The sequence below is a fragment of the Gouania willdenowi genome, chromosome 6 (genome assembly GCF_900634775.1).
Source record: "Gouania willdenowi chromosome 6, fGouWil2.1, whole genome shotgun sequence".
Classification (NCBI taxonomy): Eukaryota; Metazoa; Chordata; class Actinopteri; order Blenniiformes; family Gobiesocidae; genus Gouania; species Gouania willdenowi.
In genome coordinates, this window is record NC_041049.1 from 50,646,955 (window position 1) to 50,671,416 (window position 24,462).

General features: G+C 37.1%; 1 protein-coding gene across 15 annotated transcripts in view; it reads left to right on the forward strand.

The window, feature by feature from the left end:
- srgap1a (SLIT-ROBO Rho GTPase activating protein 1a) overlaps positions 1–24,462 on the forward strand; it is a 125,113-nt gene that overhangs the window by 36,701 nt on the left and 63,950 nt on the right. For all 15 annotated transcript variants that reach the window (XM_028449322.1, XM_028449332.1, XM_028449324.1 and 12 more), the window contains exons 2-5: positions 23–218; positions 13,299–13,461; positions 19,448–19,510; positions 24,146–24,325. In XM_028449322.1, coding sequence (XP_028305123.1) covers positions 23–218; positions 13,299–13,461; positions 19,448–19,510; positions 24,146–24,325 — 602 coding nt within the window. The remainder of the gene's footprint in view (positions 1–22; positions 219–13,298; positions 13,462–19,447; positions 19,511–24,145; positions 24,326–24,462) is intronic.

The following is a 24,462-nucleotide window of genomic DNA, read 5'->3' on the forward strand; positions in this document are numbered from 1 at the left end:
TTTTCTTCCTGTGTCTTCACAGAAATTAGGGCCCAGCTGGTGGAGCAACAGAAATGTCTGGACCAGCAGACAGAGATGCGGGTCCAGCTGCTGCAGGACCTGCAGGACTTCTTCAGGAAGAAGGCCGAGATCGAGATGGAATATTCTAGAAACCTGGAGAAACTGGCCGAACGCTTCATGGCAAAGACACGCAGCACCAAGGATCACCAGCAGTACAAGTAAGAAGATGCTGTGCCAGATGCTCACTTCTTCACTGAGTGACTTTATAAATAATTAGATTAGATGTTTCATTTTGCTTGTCTATATGCGCGACTGTACAGTGCTGTATTGTGCAGCACAGAGCAGTGAGTTCATTCTGACTTTGGCACACTTATATTTTTGTGGTATGCAGCCCAGTGAGGCCTACATCTTTGCACAAGTAATTGGAAAGGATTTTCAATCAAAAGTAGCATTCTTAGAGTTTGTGGTTTAAGGGTTTGGCCATTTGACGAGGCTTGAGGTTTGCACGTTCCAAACATGTGTAATCGAAGGAAATTTTATTAAGTTGTTGCAAGTAAGTGTCAAGGCAGTGAATTTAGATTGACCTGTTTCATATGCGCATTAATTCCCGTCTGATGTTAAATTACTAAAGGCAGTGGTCCCCCTTTGAAGATTGACACATTTTCAGGGCCCTCCCATCGTAGCAAATTTTCAACAAAATGGGTTAAAAAAGTAATCTTTATTAAGAAAGTAAAAAATGTGAATATTCTTCTTAAAAACTGATAAAAAATAACATAAAAAGTGCAATCACGTATTTTAGAGTAATAATAAAATTATTTGGGTCCCAAGAGTTTTTTTTTCAAGAATTTATCTTGCTCATTGTGGAAGTCAATGAACCACTGACTTAAGGTGATGGTTTATTTTAATGCAAATAAACATTGGTTGAAAAATTTTCTCTGAAAATGTTCTGATTCCCTGTTTTTTGAACATTTATACACTAAGTACTATAACATAATAATAATAATAATAATAATAATAATAATAATAATAATAATAATAATAATAATATCCAGGACAGTTTCATATGGGTAGAAAAAGTTACGATTTTAAAACTGGATTTGATTCGGTTTCCTTTTACACTACACATTTAAAAGTGCTTCAAGCTTCTAGGAAAGCTCTGTACAGTTGCATTAATAGCTCATTTTGGGCAGCGTTGTACTTGCCAGGAGAAAAAAATCAACAGGGACCAGGACTGAAAACATTAAACTATCCTCATCAGCCAACTTGTTTACAACAATCACCAATGAAACAATGGCACATTCTTGTGGTGTCAGTGGTTTTACCTAAGTGTGTACCTTTTTGGCATGGCAAACTGCAAATAAAATACTTACTGTCCACTTTATCAATGTTGTTACACCAGTTTTCAATGAACATTTTTCAGCCAGACAAAAAATTGAATGGTTATTGTATTATCTTTCTATGAATGGTTTCTTAGGGCCCCATAAAATTCATTTTATTTTTTCGCTTTAATTTTCATTTTTTTTTAAGACATATTAATCTTTTTTTTCCCAGAAAATTATTAGTTTTTAACTCCTGTGAGTAAACAAAGTAAATACTAATAAAAAAGAAAACCATAAATAAACAAAAAAGTATGTCAAAAATAAAAATGTAATTTAGGAGTAAGATACAATTCAAAGGTAGATATAAGTTGTACTGACATGGATTATTCTGACTGCTCCTTTTTGATTATCTATATTTATCATATAAAGATGTATGAGAGCGGCATTAATGTCACCCATCACCCCTCAGGGATCAATGGTTTACTGAATTTGAGCAGGTTTATTGATTACGTTTTCATTAACTTAATTTTGTATTTTGTATAGGGATCCACCGATTATTCGGTAGCTGAAAATATTCAGCCGATTATTGCAAAAAAAGTCACATTCGGCCTTCGGTTTAGTGAGTCAAAAGCAAGGCAGAATAGTAACGTGTGACGCAATCAAACAACGTGCAGTGATTTTGAGTCGGAAAAGTGTGTGCGCGTTGCTGCAGAACCAGCAGCAGCAGCTCCTCTCCACACACAAACACAACCAGACTCTATCCTTTCCGCTCTCCATCGTCCGTCACCGCGTAAAAGTTGGAAGCCGTCCAATTCCACAACTGAGCCTGTTGTTAGCGCTGTGAGCCACGAATTCGTTAACATCCCCATCGTTTCCTCCTTACACTACACCGGGTCTCGCTGCATAGGCTGGTGTAGCATTAGCACAGAGTGCTAACAGCTGATGTGCATAAACAATGGGCCCATGGCTTCAACAGTGACTCCCAACACGATCGGCAGCAGAAAAAGTAGTGCAGTTTGGGCGTCCAGTAGTGTAGTTTGCATTTACATATATGGCAATAAAATATAATATATATTCTACATTAAACCGCAGTGCTGTTTTAGTTGTAAGATAGTTGGAGAGGGAGGAGCTTACATTCTAGGAGGCGTGTTAGGTGCCGTCACCTGCCAACGTGGACAAAATCCAACTGTCCCGTTTAAAGCTGACTTTTTACAAAATGTGGAATAACAAGGGAGGGAGGAAACAGAACTTTTTCAACTTTGTCCCTCTGAATGAGGCTAAAGGGATGTATATCACTGTAGCAAAAGTGATTTTTTTCATCATACCTCCCATTTAATGCACTTTTTAAATGCATGTTTTTTTTAATTTGAAGGGCTAATATAAATGAAAAACTTTATGGTTTTTTTTTTTTTTTTTTTTTTTTACAGCAAAGGCTACTGGAATCTCTAAAAAATGTCAGAATATTCAATAAACATTTACTTTCTTTAAAAAACATGTCTAAAAATTGATTCTAGGCTATTTTTGCACTTTTAGAAAAATAGTGAAAAACGTAACAACCGTATTCGGTATTTGGCCAAGCATTTATATTTTGTTTGGCTTCGGCTTCCGCCACAAATTTTCATTTCGGTGCATCCCTACTTTTGTAATGTGGAATGTTAGAAAAGGCTTGAACAAGTGATGTAACTCAAACAGAACAATAGTCAGCAACAGTAGGTATGAGAAAAACGGACCCATTTATTATTAACCAATACAATACATTTTAACCTTCAACATAATATCTACAGTATTCTACAATTGAATAAAATAAATAAAAAATAAATTACAAGACCCTGAAAATAACCTAAATATATCCAATAAAAACAAATTGAATGTTTAAAGTGCAAACAATTCAAGTTCACTAAAATCCGATATTCGTTTTCTGGCTAATATCGGACCAATATCAACACCCCTAGTTAATATGCTCCATGGTGGCGTCTGCACTTCTTCACAATGCAGTCAAGCGGAAGAAATATGAGCGCAAAAGTGGAAGTGACAATTTTCAAAATAAAACTACAGGAACATGCATGAAAATGAAATCAAAGTAACTTTTTAAAACTGCGGCCCAATGGTTGGGGACCACTCTATAGTATAGAGGAAACATCAGTAGATGGATTTTGATAGTTTGGTGCAGACAAAACCAGTTTTTTAGGTTTCAGGGTGTCATTCTTTTAACTCACGGATTATGAGTTTAATGTCCAACCCTGTCTGTGCTTCTTTATGATAACCAGTAGACAGACAATGTAGAGATAGAACACTGTATTCTTCCAAATGGCTCGTTAGAGCTTGGCAATTTGGCTATTATTGTTGTGAGAGTAAGGGAAGCTCATAAACCCTTTATACTTTGTTTTGCAGCTGCTGAGATATAATAATCATTATAAAATGATCGAAATGAGAAACGAAGATAAGATTTAGTCTCCGAGTTAGTTGGTTTTGCTCAGTAGAGTTATTGACATAAAACTGTATATTATTCACATCTTTGTTCTTCTTAATTTGACTCACATTCTCCCTCATTTTGATTTGAGGTATTCGTTTACATTTAAGCCAGTTGTAGTTTTTAGTCTTATTACACAGTTGGAGCGTGCTCAGAGAAACGCAGTCATTAGCATACCGTTTATACTTTTTGTGAGCAGAAAAACAAAGCTAGTTTGTCCTTGCCTGTCTGAAAAAAACATTGCTCCATTCTGACACTCCAATGGCTGTATAGCAGCAGTATGAACCCGTGTGTGCAGCTGGTGAAGGAGACTGGTATGGCGCTCTGTGGTTTTCTTTGTGTGATGTACAGTCTGTTGGCTTCATTCACATGGTAAACACTGGTTAAAGGAGCAGGAGTGTTTTTCTTAAGTAAATACAAGGCATTCAAACAACATTAAAAACCCTTCCTGTGGTTTCATACTGACTCAAAGCCACATCCAGAAAAGCTTCACTGTCTTTTTTTCCCCTCACATTTCTCTCTTGTGTGAAAACTGTGTTGACATGTTGTCAGTAGCCTTGAGACATTTTGTGTTTATTTGACAACATTTTGTTGGCAAATCAGAAACGAAATAAAAAGGGCAAGCATTTTAATAGGAATTAGTTGAATTTTTATTTTTATTTTACTGGGTGTTGCTGTTGCTGGCACTTGATTTTTTTATGTGACTTGTTTGTCTAACTGATGGTAAAACATTTTGACAACATTCTGCAATTTCCTGAATTCATGAGCAACATTTTTGTGACATATTGATGATGATTTTTTTTATGGTGTTTGGAAGATTTCCATACACTGAGAGCACACGTTCCCATCTGTGTGTGTTGGTGTATATAGTGAGACCTAGACAGTCTCTCTCTTTCTCTGGCTGGGAAATGCTTGGACTCAGTAGGGGTGCAGTCTGAAAATCATCTGAGGAGTGAAACAAACTTTGCCAAAAAAAAAAAAAAAAAAGTGTGAGTTTTCATGGGAGTACTGCTACAGCTGAGAAGCAGTACATCCAGTTTCAGTAGAGCCAGACAAACCTCTGCTGTAGTAAGAATGGAGTGTGATATGATTGATGCCAGCACTACAGTACAGCCTGCAGCTACCACTTAAACAATCCACCAGGAAATAAATCTCATCTTGATAATAATAATAATATTAATGATCTTCTGTTCTGCGTGGAGGTTGTAGATCCATAAGGGTTTTTTTTACGAGTGTAACAATATTTATTTCTTTGGCCTCCACACAGGAGACGAGGAAATGCTGAGTAGAAACTAAATCAACTGTCTTTCTGGTGCCGTTTAATGCTGGTTTGTTTTCTAAGGAAAGTGTTATTGTCGTTCACCTGTTTGTAAAATTAAAGTAAGATGGAGCACAAGAAAATCCTGATGTTAACCTGATAAAACACTCTACACACTTTCATCAGTCTTTAAGTCTTGAGTAAGACTCTGAGATGCACTTGATTAAGATATGAAGTAAAATCAATGCAGTAACCTACAGAAAGCTGCTTAGATAACATGCTGCATAATGTTACAGCTGAATAATATTGATGCACTTATTTTATTATATATACCGATGTCCAATAGCACTTGTGTCCAGAATGCGTACTCAGATTTAAGTACCTATTGATTACTGATCAGGGGTGTGCATTGCCATGAATCTAACGATACAATGCGATTCACAAATTGCATGTCACGATACGATATATCCCGATACTAAACAATACGATATACATTGCAACATCATTAATTACAGATTTCACTTTTACAAGTACAAAATGGTATGAAATACAATTTATTTCCTTAAAAAAATTTAAAAAAAAACTTGTGAGAACAAGTAAATAGTAACTAACTGTAATTCAAGTACAGATATTAAAAACAAGTGGGGTGTCACAATCCAATATCGGATATCGATCTGATATCAGCCAGAAAATGAATATCAGATTTTATCGAACTGCATCTAAAATGTAGAATACTGTAGATGTTTTGTTGAAGGTTAAAATGTATGTAACTAATTGGTTAATAATAAATGGGTCAGTTTTTCTTATGCGGACTGTTGCTGACTATTGTTCTCTGTTTAATAACATCACTTAATCAAGCATTTTCTGAGATTCCACACTACAAAATAAGTAATAACAGTATGTATGAGTCATGCTGATATGGTATCGGATCCATATCGGTATCGCCCAATACTCAAGGCTGCAATTTTGGTATTGGATCGGAAGTGAAAAAGTTGTATCGGGACATCCCAATTGTTTATTACACTGACAAATAACATTCTTCAAAAAAGTTAAACTTTTGCTTCTACAACAGATTCTGATTCTGTTAGGTTCTTCATTTCTTAAATAAAAAAACCGCATACATCTATAAATGTGCCCAGTATGTTTTGTGAAAATATAGTTTTTTTTTTTTTTTATTTCACCCGGACGGCACATCCATGTTCACCCAGAAGTGAAACCTATTCAGCTTTTGACCTCAGTGTGAGGGGGCGCTAGCGCACCATCTACTGTATATCTCCGGTGCGTGCCAGAGCCAATCACAGTGGCGAGCTAGAGTCACGTGTGTGACCAGAGCCGGTCGCTCGCTGAAGACCTGGAGTAGCACCAGATCTGTGCGCAGGCAAACGAGTGAGAGAGGTGAAGATAGTTTAAGGCTCTTTCACAAGTTTTGAGCTCCTGTGGACGTCTCTTTTGAGGAAACTTACTTTTTGACTCTATTTTCATGTTTGTTTGACCGTTCGCTGTTTAGACCAGACGGAAGGAACCCGGAAGTTATTGGCGGCAACACATACTGTACTTCAAACACATACTCATTTGGCCATAATTGACAACTCTACCTAAGCCCTCACTATATGAATACATACTTCCAACAGGCACTGTACTAGTTGATATAAATGTAGATGTTATTATTGTTCAAATAAAGTTGGTGCATGTTTTAGAAGTCAAGTACATGTGTTTTCCCACCACATGTCAAATACCAGATACTGGAATCATTATTGCTGCATCCCTACATTAATGAGTGAGGCCAGTGGAATCACAAAGAAACACAACAGATACATCTCTAAAATGTGGAAAAAAATACTAAAGGCTCTGTCAGGTCATGGATGAAAAAAAAAGAATTAATTCTATTATTCCAAGATGTGAAATTTGATTTAATTTTTTTATTTAAAAAATAAGCCATAATAGAGCTTGCCTGTGCATGTTTCTACAAATAATTTTAATAATAGCAGCAATAAATCTGATGAAATGACGTAAATTCTTAACATCATTTTTTAAATAAATGATCATGATAAGTACAGATTTAAAAAAAAAAGAAAAACAAATTACACAGTTTCACAGTCCAGGAATTTTCCTATTAGTTCTGACAGCTGATAATAGTCAGAAAATGAGTGACGAGTCAATAAATAGCTTTTGATGTTTAACAATTACTGCCAATTTTTTTTTTTCCTGCGAAAAACAAAACTAAGGTCACAGTGCAGCCTCTGCATTTCTCACTGTATTTTATTTACGTCAGAAATAACTTAAACAAACTCTCTTTCTTTGTTAAATAGACACACAAGACACTGTATTATGCAAAGTTTGTTCAGGGAGGGTCTTTTAGGAGTTATGGAAATATTTACATTTCTGAAGCCACACATGGGATTTCCATAGATAGGGTGCTTTGTTGTGGAATTAAGCTTGTGGTTAAAGGACTTCCGCAATTTGTTTCCAAGGGGAGAATAGAAAGTGTTACATTATGAAAAAAGCTCTACTTGAATATTTGCTTTGCATCCTCAGAACCTTTGGCAAAAGCTGATGTATTATAAACACTAGTACAGTGCCTGTCGGAAGTATGTATTCATATAGTGGGAGGAGCTTATGTAGAGTTGTTAATTATGGTCAAATGAGAATATGTTTGAAGGTTGGATGTACAAAGAGGTGTACATACTCTGTACTCTATAGTGTTATAAAGGTGTATATTTGTGCGCGTGCGTGCGTGCGTGTCAGTGGGTTATCTCTCACACATGCACATGATCCGTCACAGGTTGTTGGACCCGGAAGTACCACAAATAATAAACGTTTTGCACCACCAAAGTCGCAACTCTCTCTCTAAACGGCTCTGTGTGCGTTCAGTAGGGATGTAACGATTAATCGTAAGGCAGTTAAAAATCGATTCATAGGTATCACGGTTGTTATCGATTTTCTGAAAATTGAATCGCAGTACTTTTTTTATCTATCCAGAAGTGTAGACGGCTGGCGGATTCTGCTACTACTTTGTTTTCTGGCCGCCTTATACTCTTAAACATGTTCATAAATGATTCCTTACCCCTTTAGCACTGAAAGAATATCTGTAATATTACGTGAATATCTGTAAAAGTCACGTTTTTCTATTAGCTCTGTCTGCTAGCATAGCATCTCTTCTTCACTGCACAGATTAGCTGCATGCCAACCGACCACTGGGTTACCAGCGCCCTCTGCTGGTCCAAACAAATTTCTGACGTAAATAAATGCAGACTGCTTTTTTTTTTTTTTAAAGTCCAATTGTTAAGGCACAAAATACATTTTCAGTTGCACTTTAAAAAAAAAAAAAAAAGAACTATTATGCAGTTTTGCATTGTTTACTATAGAACCAGAATTTAAATTAATAGGCTTCTTCTTCATTTGTATTATTCTTTTATTTATTTCATTCAAGATTTATTTCTTGTTAAATTGCATTGTTCTGAATAGTTTATCAAGGAATTCTTTTGACAATGAAAAATAAAAGGAAAATTGTACAGTATTTTTTTTCCCCCAAAAAAATAAAGGAACATTTTTCAATCATTATTTGTCTACAGTCCCATTTTGTAAAATGAATCGTGAGAGAATCGTATCGTGAACCCAGTATCGTGAATCGAATCGTATCGGGAGTTGAGTGAATTGTTACATCCTTAGCGTTCAGCATGTACATCTCGGCACTCTAACATGCACGCGCATCAGCCATGTGTGTGTCGGTGTGTGTGTGTGTTTACATCATAGCTGCTAGCATCTTAACACATAGAATAGTAGAAACACTCCCCCTTGCGCAGAACAATAATCATAGTGGAGCCGTGTTGTGGACCCATCCGCTCACAAAAAAGTTATATTCCACTGTCTGAAGAAGCAGAATGTTTGTGATAATGTCAGCTATTGGCCCTCAGCACAGTCACCGCCCCCGAGGAAGTGGAGTCCGTGACCCACGATTTAAAGGAAGTTTGGGATCACAGGAATTATTTTTAATAACCATGAAATATTAACTTCAAGAACTTGTAGCTGTACAAGAAACCTTTTTAATATTGACCTTCTTTTTTAAACCCATACAAACTGCGACAAAGTGACGTCATGAACCGGAAGTAGCACGCTCATTACCGCGCTCATAAGAGGGCCGTAATTTTAAAATGAACGTTTTGCAACACCAAATTACTCCAAAATAACGGATGCACACACTTCTGGTATTTGGAAGCCGTTGACAAAGTTTCAGGTCGAACTCACACCGCGTCAGGGAGAAATTCGCTCCACAAACACACTAACACGCACACACACACACACGCAGACCTTTGCTGCTTTAGAGATAGATTATTGTATTGAAAATAGCATTTTTGCCACTTGTTGTTTTGTTTTATTGTTTTTTTAAATATAAGAATTATGTCATAAACATTTAATTTAATTAGCAGCAAGAATGTTTAATGGCTAAAATGCTCATTGTGTCATGGTGTTAATTGAAAGAGATTTTACCTCAGCTGCACTAAAGCTCCTTTTTCAACAAGTGTCACACAAAAATGGTAATCACCATTGACTGTCAGCATCCATTTAGTCACTGAGAGTGTGAATATGTTAACACTGACCCAATTACTTGGAATAAATGGCATGAACATGCCCATACGTGCACATTCGTGGGAGGCAGAAGTTGCTATTGAGTTCTCCGTTTCATTCATGTCCTTCCTTGCCTCAGAGTCTCTTCCACACAGCTTTTCCTGTGTAAACCTGTAGTTCATTGAACCTGGGAGACCCTTGAGGAGCCGTCTATCCATTTGTGACTTTGTCTGACCCAGTTCCTGCCCTGGCTGAAAAGGAAATTATGACACTGAAAGATTTTCCTGCCATTATGTGGAATAGACATCTCCCGTAGGGTTTCTAATGTTGCCATGGCCTCAAAAGGTTCAAAGTTAGTGGTTTTTTTTTTTTCGTCCTATATTTAGTTGTTTTGTTCCTGGCATTTTGTAGGTCAACCCAGGTAAAATTGGTTAATTTAAGTTAAATCAACTTTTTTCCTGTTATAGTTTTCATAACATGAATTCAGGGTCGTTTTCCTACATTATTGGTTTTGCTTTTGTAAACTGTGCATTGTGTGACAAGCTGACTATCATAAAACTCATGTTTACATTGTAGCAGTTAAGGGTATCGACCATATGAAATAGTTTCCAGTGAGGTGTGGGTAATGGTAAAGATAAAAACTAGTCAGGCTGCTCAGACAAAATTAGTCTGCAATGATTCCAATAAATTGGTCTTCAGCTTTAACACAACAAGGTCAATTACATTTTTAAATTACAATTACGACTTCACTTATCTATATTCAATTACAACACAGTTATGATTACGGTGACTGACATTTTTTCCATTTACAATTAAAATTACAATTATTAATTATTCCCCCCTGAAAGTCAATAACAATTGCGTTCTCAATTACTAAAGCTGAATTACAATCAAGCACAATTTCTAAAGTTGAATTACAATGAAGCACAATTACTGAGCCTTTAATAAATAAGCCCAATAAACTTAACCTTCCTCTTGTGTAGCTTTCTGTTAGCATCTCTTATGATAACTGGTCAGTTTTGACCCATGTCTTAAATCTGCTGTAAAAATACAAAAAAAACATTATTTTTATCTAATTTGATTATCATCTCTTGGGTACCTTGTAAGACTTCCTAATCAATGAAAATATTGGTATTAATATTTTTGGCGTGGGCGTCTGAGCCGTTTTTGTGCCGGTAATATACCCCTTGTTTGAAAATTAGTTTTCAACTGTTAAAATGATTATCAAGAGAACTAACAAAGAAACTTGATATGAAACATATTTAATAATTGTGTCCAGTTTTGCATTAAATTAAATTGTAAATCACAGTTTTTATATAATGTTCATGCCATTTAAAAATACAAATTCAATTGTAATCAGGTTATAATTGTATAATCGCCAATTACGTGATTGCAATTATAACTGAACCCAGCCCTGGTTGAAAAAGTATTATATTTAATACCACATGGACTAAAGCTTACACTGCCTTCAAAACCAAACAGGGTATTTTCTTGAATTGTGGTAATATTTACTTTGTGCAGGTTCCAGCTTCTTTGCAGTGGGTTCATGAGCAATGTGCATTCACAACCAAACGTGAGCATGAATTAATAAATATGCACATGTGGACCTCTCGTGTCTATATTTAGTGCCATAGAATGGAAGTGTGGTACATCCCTGATGCATATTGCAGAGAGGGTTTATACTGTAGTAATAGCTCTTTGACAGAGTGTGTGTCATGCTGTACAGTTCTGGGACCACTTTACTTGTTTTTCTTCTTTCTTTTTTTTTTTTTTTACTCTCTTGTCCTTTATGAGCTTCCCATGTGGCACCGCCGTTTTTAATCATTATTTGTCTTCCCTCATTGTTCATCTGAATGACTTTAAAAAAAAAAACCTATTTTATCTCTCAATTTATCAATTGCAGTTTGTTTCCTGTTATTGCAGCGTTTGAGGGAATAGTTGAGCGAGGTGGAATGCTTCCATCAGCTCTTGGTTTGCTCGGGTCGTGCTCCTACAGCAGATGTGCCGTCGCCATGGAAGGCTGGTTCAGGGCTGGGCCACTCGCAGGGGCCACATTTTCACCTGTTATGTTGACAAGTGCTGCAAGGAGTGGCACATAGCCACGGCTTGACCTAAGACACACATGCACACGTGTGTACACACAGGCCTGCATGCTTTTAATCGGTGCTGCAGCTTTTTTTTTTTTTTTTTTTTTGCAGGCAGGATGAATGTTATAGATTAACCCAAAGGAAGTCCGTCTGCAGGCCAGTGCTTACACAGGGCCTCTGCTTACGCTGGTCTGGACAACGTCCTGCAGTTAGCCTGGAAGCCGCACACAGCACAGGAAACAGCCTTCATTCTCATTCCTAATCTTTGCCCCTTTTTACCCTTTTTGCTGCACTTCCTATTTGTAGTCTTTCCTCTGCTGTCACGTTTCTTCTGAGTTTTACTTCTGTTACATCTTTTAAAGTACAGTACATCCACTACTGCTTAAAGCACTCTCTCTTCTCTGGTTAGAGGAAGTCATCTGGGCTTAAGTGTTGCTGGAGCTCTGCCCTAGAAACGTCACCGATACAAAGAATCGCCTTCTCAAATATGTACTTCTAGTTATCGAGAACCTTTTAAGCCCAGAGCCACCAGTATGTGGGACATTTAACACCCAGGGATGTAGATGACGTACCCCCTTCTCTGATTTCTCTTACAAAACTTTAATGCTTGGAGTCGGTTATTCAATATGCAGCATGGCAAAGAACTATCACATTCTAGGAACACTGTTAAATGTTCAGAAATAATAAAACCATTCCAGCTTTCTTTCTTCATAAATGAGAAATGTTTGTATTTGCATTCTGCATCAGTTTTACTTTTAAATTGTGAAAAATGTCTTACACACACATAGGGCTATGCAAAAAAATTGATTTGTCGAATTTGTAGATAAAAACGATTTTTATTTAGCAAATTCAACTTTTTTTATTTTTTTTTTTTTATTTTAACTAAAACATTTGTTTTTCCATTTGTTTTCCCCACCACAATTTTTTTCAGACTTTTTCGCGTTCCGTCCTTGTGGGTTACCGTAGCGCGATGTGAGCCAGCCCCCTCTTTGTTTACATATGTTTACCCTTTGAGTAGGTTATATGTGTTTCACAGGCATGTTTAATTTTATATTTGCACTATGCTGAGATGCAAAGGGGAGAGTTTATTATTTTTTAATTGTAATTTTATGTTATAAAATATGTAGTTATCTGATTTCTTAATCAACTACTGTGAAGTAGCTGTTGCATTTGTTGAAATTGTTGAATTTTACTTTTGATTTTGGGATTGTTTTAAGCATTTTAACTCTTGAGGACAATCACAGCAATAAAGTTGCACTTTTGACAATATATCTGATGTCTGCATTCATTTTTAAGTTTATTGAAAAAAATGTATAAATCGAAAATATAATCGAAATTCAAATTTTTCTTTAGAAAATCAGAGATTTTTTTAGGCAAAATCACCCAGCCCTACACACACAATAAAAAGTAGGAATTTCTTGTTTGTTTATGTTGGTCCTATTCCAACTCCATGCTTGATTCACATTAAAAACAGCTCTCTGCTTATTTGCAGATTGTGATTCTATTAAAAATCTATAAATCAGGATATTGTTATATTTTTAATGGTGTTATAATACAGAAAATCTGACGCATCTTTTTTTTTGTCAATGTTTCGTCAGAAAAGACCAGAACCTGTTGTCCCCCGTCAACTGCTGGTACCTGTTGCTGAACCAGGTGAGGAGGGAGAGTAAGGACCATGCAACATTGAGTGACATCTACCTCAACAACGTCATCATGAGGTTCATGCAGATCAGCGAAGACTCCACAAGACTACTGAAGAAGGTAAGTGTTGGAAATAAAACGCAGACTCCCTCCATGGCTTCTGAACTGAATTGTTTTACATATTTGTATTGAACACCATCACTTATGTGATTCATAGTATTTGCTGCTTCCAGCATGTCTCAAAGTGTTTGTATTACATATTCTGGCTCTATTTTTGACTGTTGTGATCACAGTTGTGTTTTTTATAATTTAGAGTTTTCTTCTGCATTACTGATGATTGACAACTAATCTGAGGTCGTAGGACAACAGCAAAACAGTTTGTTAGACTTCTAACATGTTCCAGATATTTCATGGGGTCAGACTGGGCAGCAGCGTGTTGTATAAATTAAACTTTCACTTTAAATTAAACCATCCATTAGACAAAAATGTGTATTTAATCAAAAAATATGGCATTTACATACAGACTGCGGTACGTACCAAAGCTTGTATTTGATATTATAATGTACTGTGGGGGTTTAGTTTTTGAATCTAGATGAATACATTAGAACTTTGAAAGCAGGATACACACATCAGGGTTTTTTCTGTTACAGACCCCGCACATGAAGATAAAAAAATAAGGCACATAACAGTTTTGATCGTACCACGATGTGATGTGCTCGTCTTAAGTCAGCACACACATAACTATTCTGTCCAACCGATCTCACTCCAAGCCAGAAATCTCATGTGATTAAATGAGATCTAACAACCTGATCTAATGGGGTGTTTTAAGGAACTCGGAACTTGGGATTTTCCAAAGTCCTAATTGAAAAAGGGACTTGAAACACTACCTAAAGTTTGAGCTCCTTCATAGTAACGTCAGGAAAATAATCTAATATTATAGCGGTCGGCCAAGTTTGAGATACATCGAAGTGCTGCCGCTGAACTCGGTGGAACTCGGAGATCGGAATTTTCGACTCGAAAAGGCCAAGTTCCAAGTTGCCTTGAACGCAGCATTACGTATTTCTCAGTCGGCTTGCTTTTGATTGGCTAGTCTTGGGCTTTCCCCACACAAGGAGTTTTGGTTGTAAATATTGAACAAGTTAATATATTTACGATTGTCGGCCCAGACCTGTTTCGTAGCCGATTATCAAGACAAATTAATTCTTAACAACCTCAGATCACAGGATAATCTTATAAAAAAATAGAATAATCTGGCGTTTGCCGTTTTTGGTCTTAAAGGAGTAAAATCGGAACAAAAACAAATGTGTACGCTGCTTTAGTCAGTGCGCCAGCGGCTCTCTTTCAGCTTTAAAGCCTAAACTTTAGATCATCTGCCATTACCACCAGTAATATGAGAACTCTCCGGCAGACTATGAGCTTCTACTATGCTGCAGGAGTCACATGAATTCACCACAGACGTAAATGACAAAGCATCTGTTCTTTAAAGAAGCGTCTTAATTTTAGTGCAACTTGAAATAATCGTCATGACTTTGTTGCTGTGCTGAGCTTGCCTGCTTGTTTAGAAAGTAAATAACATCTGCTGATATTTGTCTGATGACTCATAAGGTACAGTCTTTTAAATGATACATTTTGTGGTTTATTCCACACAAACACAAAGTTGCAGCAGCGTTTGTTTCATTGCTGGCTGTGAATGGTTCTTTTAAAGAGATTGGATGCTAAACAGTTTTTTAGGTCGTAATATAATAAAATGTTTCCAAATCCTTGTTGAAAGCATTCAGATATTTTTTCATAAACTTTAAAGGCCTAGATTGAAATGCTGCAGTCTTCAGAATCGCAGTGTGTGTTGTCCTTGTTCTGTCAGTGCTCCACCTGCATCACCACTGCTACTCTGGAATCGGCTATGTTAGTCTGCATTATGAAACGGCTGTCCCTGTAAAGTTTTGCCGTCCCTTTGTGGATCCAGGTGATATTGTGCAGACAAACAGCGAGCGGCCTGGTGGGAGGTCCCAGCTCACAGGAGACCCGAGACACAGCTCGGCCTCTAATTACAGCTTCAGTGAGCCTTTGATCTCTGCTGTGCTTCAATAATGAGGCACAAACAAGAGAAAAAGTCCCCTTTGGAACGTGTTACGTGGACTTCCTCAGCTCTGACAGGACAGCTGTACTGTTGTCATCCTTCCAGCACTTCAAAGGCTGATGTTTTTATTTCCTTGTAAGTTCAGGTTTCATGCTGTTTGGTAAAACAGCCGAGGAGGACCCCAGAGTCTCCGTGGTGTCTCTGTCAACATCGTCTTGGTGACCTCCTTGTTCTGTAGCTTGGGTTTTTATTTTTTTAGCACTATGTTTTTTACTAGTAACAGAACACTACAATTGTTGTCTGAATGCAGATGTTTAGTAGTTGGCTTGTGATTCATTCTTTAAACTTGGATTGATGTTGTTGCATGCCTTCAGTTTCCATTGATAAATAGTATCTTTAGGTTCTTTGATTTATTTGTGGAGCTTATATTTTGACACCACACAGCTGGAGGTTGTTTTGAACTTTTTTTTTGTTGTTGCAACAAATTCTATTGTAGTGGCCCAGATGTAAAAAATAAAACTGATTAGAACTGTTTTTATTTAATTATTTATTTCATTTATTAATATATTTTAATTGATTTAAGTTGTGACTCGACTGCACGTGCATCTGTTCATAGTAATGATTGGTTTTGCCATTAGCAGGATTACCCAGAAAGTACTTAACAGACTTTGTCTTTGGTTAAAATCTCGTCAAAGTCTGTTAAGTATTGTCTGTCTTTGGTTAAAATCTCGTCAGACAATAGGCGATGGAAGTTTGAAGTTTCCATTACATTTTGGACGGGAATTCGCATCAATATGCTAATTTTCAATCAGTTTAAAAAAATACACATCTTTCATCAATGGTGAAATTTCAAAAAATCTTATTTGTAATTGACTGAGCTTTATGAAATTTGACTGATGTCGGGTTGTTTCCTCAATAACCCGACTGGGTTTCTTTCCGGATTGGAATCAGATTACGCATTTCATTGCAATTGTTCAGAAGAAATGGGAGTGTCCATACATTTGGACCTACTGTATCGGTATTATTATTCCAAGTATTTAAAGCGTGAATGGTAATGGTGTAATGGTAAATGTTACCATGATCAGGATCACTGATCCAGATCATTTCTGGCAAAGAGGAGATTTGGCGCTTGGTGGAGGTTTGGGCTCTTGTTTTTTGCTTTCAATTCTTAAGTTCTTTTTCCGAATGTGTGTTTTTCTTCAAACACACATTGGACACACACACACACACACACCGCAGGCTATACAACTGTCATCTCTGCACTGTGATTAATGTTAGTGGCAATATGAAACCCACCACTCCTTAAAAGTCTGCATTGGTTTCCCCTTTCTGGATTCTCAGATGTGGTCTGGATACGGTTGATACTACATACTTGAAAGGGGAGTTTCCTTTTAGGATCCTTTTAATATAATTAAATAAATTGCCCCCTCCTGGTACTCGACAGTGAGAGATTAAATAAGAGCTGGTTTGGAGTGTAAATCAAAGAAATAAAAGTGGTCACGATTGATGGACGAGGTTGATGTTTTTTAACCTGAGGTCCCCACGATACACACATGGCATGTTGTAAGTATAGCTCTTACACTAATAATAACACTGTCATTTTAAACAATGATATAACAAAAAGAATATGGATTAGTCTTGTTTCCTGGCACGTTCTTTCCAGACTTCTCTGCAACCTCATGTAATCTGTGAGGCTTCTCACTTGAGCTCCGGATCACTCTCTAGCCTTCTCTATTGGATGAACTCACTGGTGTGAGAACTGTCAGCTCGCCAACGGTCCTGTCCTCTTAAGTAATGGTTGATGAATGGATTCCAGCTGAATGCAGCCTGTTACGCTTTCATCTTAATGACCTATAGAAGTATGAAGCAACAGTCTGCCTGAGTTTTCAGTTTGCATCTGCTTCCCATCGTATATCTGGTTGTATTTTGAATACGTCAGATTCAAGATATAGTTTTTCTTCCTTTTCTTTACAGAAAACTTAACTGCTAATGTGCATCAATGATGTGCAAAGAGGATATGAAAGTTCAGTACTGTTAAAAGACCAATCACTGAAAGGATGAAGTTTGATTCTACTTAATAATAGGGCTGGGCAAAAAATCGATTTAATTGATTAATTGAATTTAAGCTACTGTGAAGTAGCTGTTACACTTAAAACCTGGGTTTAAGCATGGAATTGTTGAATGACAGAGCCTCATTTAATTTTTATTTTGGGATTGTTCTATGCATTTTAACTCTTGAGGACAATCGCAGCAATCACTTTTGACAATATATATGATGTCTGCAATCATTTTTAAGTGCATAAAAAAAAACTCTAAAAAAATCGCCCAGCCCTACTTAATAAGACCTAAAGACCAGATCATCCTGTAAATAACCAAACACATAGGTGTCTAACTCTATTATCTGCACCTCATTGCTCAACCTGGCCCATGGCAAGTTTGTTGCCTCTTGGTTCAGGTCATTAGTTTAGAGGCTGTTTGCAATGTAACGTTAATCTAAGAAATTATAAACTGGCTGCAAATGTGGTAAGTGCTTTATCAGCCAGGTCACAGCACGTGCCTCTCTAATTTCAGCCTGTGACAAAGAATGTAATCCTCTTTGCGATCTGTTCAGATGGTTGGACGGTGTACAGCTTTACCTGGGAGCAACACATGTTGTTTAAATTTCATGATGTTGTTATAATTAGTTGGAGTTACGTTTTACTCATTAGTTATGAGCTGATGACGAGTTTGGTAAAAAAAGTGTATCCTAACCTCCAATGTAGATTATTCTTCTGGAAAGAAAAACCAACACAAAACATCTATACAATTATCCACTCCTGATTACATGTGTGTGTCACTTAACGCTATTGCAGATTACTGCCCCAAAAATGAGGTCAGGAATGTATGTCGCGTATATTTTGACTTCCACGGCCTTCAAAATCCCACACTCCATTACCTGGTCAGAAATAAATCACTCCTTTTATCTCACTACAGTCTGTGGGTTAATGCCATCTTTTAGCCCTCTGCAGCTCGTGCTTGCAGCGGCTCCGAGAATGTGATTTATCTGAGGATAATTAGGTTAGAGAAAGAGCCAGCCAGCAAACTAAAGATGTAATACAATCCAGGTATCTGCAAAAGGTATCAGCTTTAGCAGAGAAATCTAAAATGCCTTGTCATGAATTATATTCTCATAAACATGTGATACTATATGAGTCATCATTGGTAAGGAAATATGAGCTACAGAGTCCAATTAATAGCAAATCCTCCAAATCCATCATCATTCAACTCTATCCCAAAACCATGTGATACATTAATGTGTGGGTGTGTGTGTGATAGTATTTCTGAAGTCAGCATTGTGGTATGGCTGATTGAGTTAACATGTTTGGAAGAAACCTTTTTTTTCTATTGAGAGAGCCAGATAATGTGTTGAGAATGTACAGGGCAAAACTCCAGCAGCGTCTGATTGTTTAGTTTTAAAACTTGAATGTTATTATATCACTTTCGATTAACCCTTTGTGTTTGTTACCATGTGAGAAATACATGTTTGATGCTTTTATTTTTCAAACTGGTGCAAGCTATCAAGTGTGTTATCTGTTATGAAAACGAATGTATAATCATTTATATGAAATGTGGAACAAAGATGCATCTTTGAACCTGGTTACATCCTTGGGGGATGATGCAAATGTAATATTGCTGACTAGAAGGGCACAGTGTTTCAGTTTGATGGATCTCTTGATCAATTTTTTTTTAACTTGCGTTTTTATTGTTTAATCATCTATAAACAGACATATACAAACAATCATATGAACAGTTCCTAGTGTTCAAGTTCCTGTAGTGCCTCCATGAAGGCCAAGTATAGACAGTCCATTTTTTTTTTACCTCTGGCTAAATATGTGTTGTTGTAGTCTGAGTATATGTACGTTTTTCCATACTCTGTTTTCACAATTTACCATCATTGCTCTGAATCAATTTTATGTTGTTATTATTTTATTTTGCATCATATTTTAAAGTCTCATTGTAAATGATTATTTTTATTTGGTTGTGTTACAGAGCAAAGAAATAGCTTTCCAACTCCAAGAGGACTTAATGAAAGTCCTTAATGAACTATATACGGTAAGTTCTTTCTTTTTCAAATGCACTCATATTTCAAATGGCTCTGATTGAGAATGTTTTATGGAATGATTATTACTATTTATAACCGTGACTTCATAAAACATGCTCCTCTGAGAGTTTTCAAGATGCTGCACACTGTCAATCACATTGCCGAAAAACACTGTTTTCCCTCAGTTTTAAGTCAGTAAATTATTTTTTAAACTTCATTAACCAGCTGTAAAAAACTGTAAAGAATATACAGTACATTTGGTTCTCTTATTTTCAAAGTAGGGGTGTGCACTGCTATGAATCTGAAGATATGATACAATTCACGACATGCATGTCACGATAGGATATATCCCGGTATATCCCAATTCTAAACAATATGATATCCATTGTAGGGATGTCCTGATACAACCTTTTCACTTTCGACACGGTACCGATATTGCAGCCTTGAGTATTGGTCGATGCTGCTATCGGCCCGATACGATATCAGCATGAATCATACATACTTTTATTACTTATTTTGTAGTGTGGAATCTTAGAAAAGGCTTGATCAAGTGATGTCACTCAAACAGAACAATAGTCAACAACAGTAGGTATGAGAAAAACTGACCCATTTGTTATTAACCAATTGGTTACATACATTTTAACCTTCAGCATAATATCTACAGTATTCTACAATTGAATTAATATAATATATATCTGAGTTTTTAAATGCAGTCCGATAAATTCCGATATTTGTTTTCTGGCTGATATCGGACCGATATTCAATATCAATATTGGATCGGGACACCCCTAATACATTGCAATATATTGTGATATCAATAATTACAAATTTCACCATAACAAGTACAAAATGGTATGAAATACAATTTATTTATTTTTCTTAAACTTGCGAGAACAAGTAAATGGTAACTAACTTATGAATTTTGCTTCTACAACAAATTCTGATTGTGTTAAATTCTTAAATTCTTTAAAAAAAAAAAAAAGTAACCACATAAACCTATAAAAGTGCCCAGTATGTTTTATGAAAATAAAGTGCAACTTCCAAGCTGAAATGCATTGAGGAGTGAGATATAGTTTAACAACATCTGATGGAGTTCACTGACACCTAGTGACCTGGTGTTTACGTACTATGCATATGTTTGGACAAATAAATGTTTTTTTAAATGAAAAAAACATGATTGGAAAAATGGAGTTGGACATTTTTTGGATCGATACAATAATCACGTGGTGAAATATTGCAATATATCAATTTTTTTTCTCTCACATCCTTAGTTCAAAGGCTCTTTCTTTTCTCACTCTACACAAAAATAATATACAAAGATGTATTTCCGAGCTACCCTCAGCTATTTCCATTGTGTTACCTTTGTCCAGACAGTTTGAATTTAGTTCATAATTGCACCGTGAAAGGTGTGATTTATTTATTTTTTCTGTTGTCAATCCCTGTTCAATGAAACTGCAGCTCCCAGTAGACTATTCTGTTGTGAGCAAAGTTCATGTCTACACGCACACAATGGGAAGCTCTTGCATCAGACAGCCACATGTCAGTATCCGCAATTGAAATAGCTGGTCTGGTCCATTTCTAAAAATGTTCTTTTTAAAAGCAGAGTCAAATAAACACAGAAGGGACGGACTCTAGACCAATAAGTGTGGAGTGCAGGACCCATGGTCAGCCAGCCATGTCTGAACATGGTTCCAGTTAGGCCAAACCCAACTAACGGCTACGGGATCCCAGACAATGTACAGAAATAACTCAGTTCTTGGGAAAGATGTTTGGATTTTGAGGTGGGTGAGTTTCCATATAGGTCTTTGAGTTGAGGTTTGGTGCAACTATATTTCATACAAAGATTCTAGACCTTTAATTTGCCGGAGTGGGTTCATTCCAGGTTATACCACCAGTGCTCCATATTGCTGCCTTCTCCCGGGCGTGTAAATGTAGCATCTGCCCTGTACTCTATTCATATTTTGGATAACTTCCATAACCCATTTAAGCTTCACAGACAGAAGAACATATATTCTCAAAACTATTAATAACAGTGAAAATTGATGCAAAGTAGGTTACAGACTTTCCATCCTCACTCTTTCTCATTTTCTGTTGTTTTCTTTCCTTTATCCTCCTCATTTCCTCTCTTCTTATCAGATTACATTCCCTCTCGTCTCTTAATTATTTTTTTTTATTACCTTACTCGTTCCTCTAACATTTTCAGTAATCGACTCTGCTGGGGTCATTGGGTTATTCAAACTTATTGATCCATGTCAGCATCCTAAATCTAACTCTCCTGCTGCGCCACTAAAACATTCAGACGTCCTAAATCTTCCGTTTGTCTGTGCTTATTGTTAAACTCGGCTCTCACTTTTACCACTGAATCAGTGACTCAGTGAGTGAAATGAGAAATGCAACCAGACAGAACTAAAGAAGCAGCTTTTATTGGAAGGAGGTGAAACATCTTCAAGGACAAATCCAACAACGGTCCTTCTATCTGTATTCACCAGGATTACAGTGACGCATGTGGTGACGCATGCACAAACACATGCATGTGCACGCTCACAGACACTCTGGCACATGAAACACAACAAAAATAGTTTATTTGGTAAAGGTGAGGCGAGTTTGTATAGAATGAACACAAAGCACAGACCAGCCGCAGTGCCCACAATAACCCGTCTGATGAATGGGCATGTCAGCAAGAGACCATAGCCGCAAAGTAATGGCCAGTTGAGATGGCGTGATCCGTGACATTAGCCTGGAACCTTGAGTCCTACAATTCACGTGGGTTTCCCTTTGTCCTGTAAAATCAAAAGCAGGTCATTGTATTTAATGGCTTTTGTTGCGTGTTGAAGTTTAAGTACACCCCCAGGTTTTTGCTGACGCTGCTGTCACTAGAGAGAAATTAAAAAAATGCCTAGATTATGGGCGTTGCTCTAAGAGTAGTTAAGACACGCCCAGTCACAGTAGGCCCACCCCCACAGCGCTGCACAATTCTGCATGGAGCTGTCAATCAATGCTCACTGAGGTCATCTTTTATGGGAGGAACGGGGCCAACAGCGACAGTTAGGCTGCATCTGAATTGTCCCTCCTATCTCCTTTCCTATCCACTGTTCCTTCACCCCCTGTGGTGTTTAAGTGTTGGCCACGATAAAGAGCATCCAAGTTCTCTTTAAGCTCGGGAAAAGAGGCTCAAATGCTTCGCTTTTTACCTCCTTTAGCCTAGGATACACTGATGCATCCTTTACCAAAGGAGATAAGATAATGCTGACCCACAATTCCTTGCGGCGACAACATTTAAAGGCACACGCACACCCGAGCGCTTACGGAAGCTCATGATTACCGACAAGTAACGGAGATAAGTTACCAATGTAATAATATGCCTTGAACAACTTTAAATACTGTAAATAATCTAAAACTCCTATCTTATTATTTGTAAGACATATTATCAGATTATAACTGACATAAAACCGACCCTCTGCGGTTCAAGAAAAAGGGATCAGAGACATTTTTAGTCACATTATGTTTTTATTCAACATATTTCATATTTCTGAGTGTAAGGTGAGTGTGAGCAACCATTCTCAATGTGACGTTTGTTAGTTTCACTTTTGTTCCTCGTAGCCTGGTAGCCTCTTTTCCTTTGATTTACATTCAAACCGTGTGATTTTTTAGATCATATCAGCGTAAAGTGTTATAAATGTCTTTTTAGTAGTCCATTTTCGGAAATGTAGTAGTTTTTTTCACCACGGCAGACGTCACTAACCTTTGCGACTGTCAAATTATTACATCACCTAGTTGAAGTGCGTCTGATTGTTGGCCTTTTCCATACTCCTCTCCTAACACCTTTCCTTAACCCTGTGACGTCATCCTTGGGGTTAAGGAAAAGTGGATAACAAAGGAAATAGGATGGACGCAGCCTTAGTGAGTGACGTCACTGATCCAAAAAAAGACGTCACTGATCTAATGTCAACCAATAGCAAAGTTAAATTGTAATAGCCGGCGTTCAACCCATAGAGAACATTAACTCTAACATTTTACATCTAAAAACACTAAACTAAAATACATTTACTAAATTGTGAAGAATGTGACTAGGATCAATAAACTACATTATTTCATACCTGATCATTTAAGTGGTTATAGGATGTACTTTCACTTTAAATACACGTGTTCACTCCACAGGAGCCCACGTTTGATCTCAAACAGTCAATCTAATCCTCTAATAATCTGATTGCTAAATTACAGGGCAAACCCAGATTTGACTTCCTGAGGGTGTTTCTCATCAACTGTTTAGCAGTTGAAGGCTTGTCAGATTTAGCTGCAGTGATTTGTGGCTTTTGTGGGTATACGACTGGCTCATATACAAAGCCTGCAGAGAATCTGTCTTTAGTTTGTGGTGTAAGGAGAGACCAACAGCCCTCTGTGAGTTGGAATGATGTGTGATAAATGACTGCGTGAAAGGATAGGAGTCTTTTATTTGTGGGTTGGGCAAGTCCCAGCTAAAAATGTGACATTATTTTGGCCCCACATACACAGGCCTGGTGCTCAGGATTTCTTCTCAAAAATGGGAGAATTGAAGGAAATTTTCCTCACTTTAAAGTCAAATGACCAAGGTTAATCTTTTCCTCAGTTTGCTCAAAGTATTTTTGTGTGTGGTCTGGTCTGTCCAGGTGATGAAAACCTACCACATGTACCACTCGGAGAGCATCAGCGCTGAGTGCAAGCTTAAGGAGGCCGAGAAACAAGAAGAGAAGCAGTTTGGCAGAGGCGACCCCGTCTTCAGCATCCGTATGGAGGACAAACACCAGAGACGCAGCTCGGTGAAGAAGATTGAGAAGATGAAAGAGAAGGTAATAACTTTGCCTTCATGAAACTTTAAATCCAATTTGTAGCAACTGCTTTTAAACCAAATTGGATCTACTTGTCACAACACTCACTTTCCCATTAAGCATTATGCATTTTTAATTGGTTTAAAGGCAGGCAACAA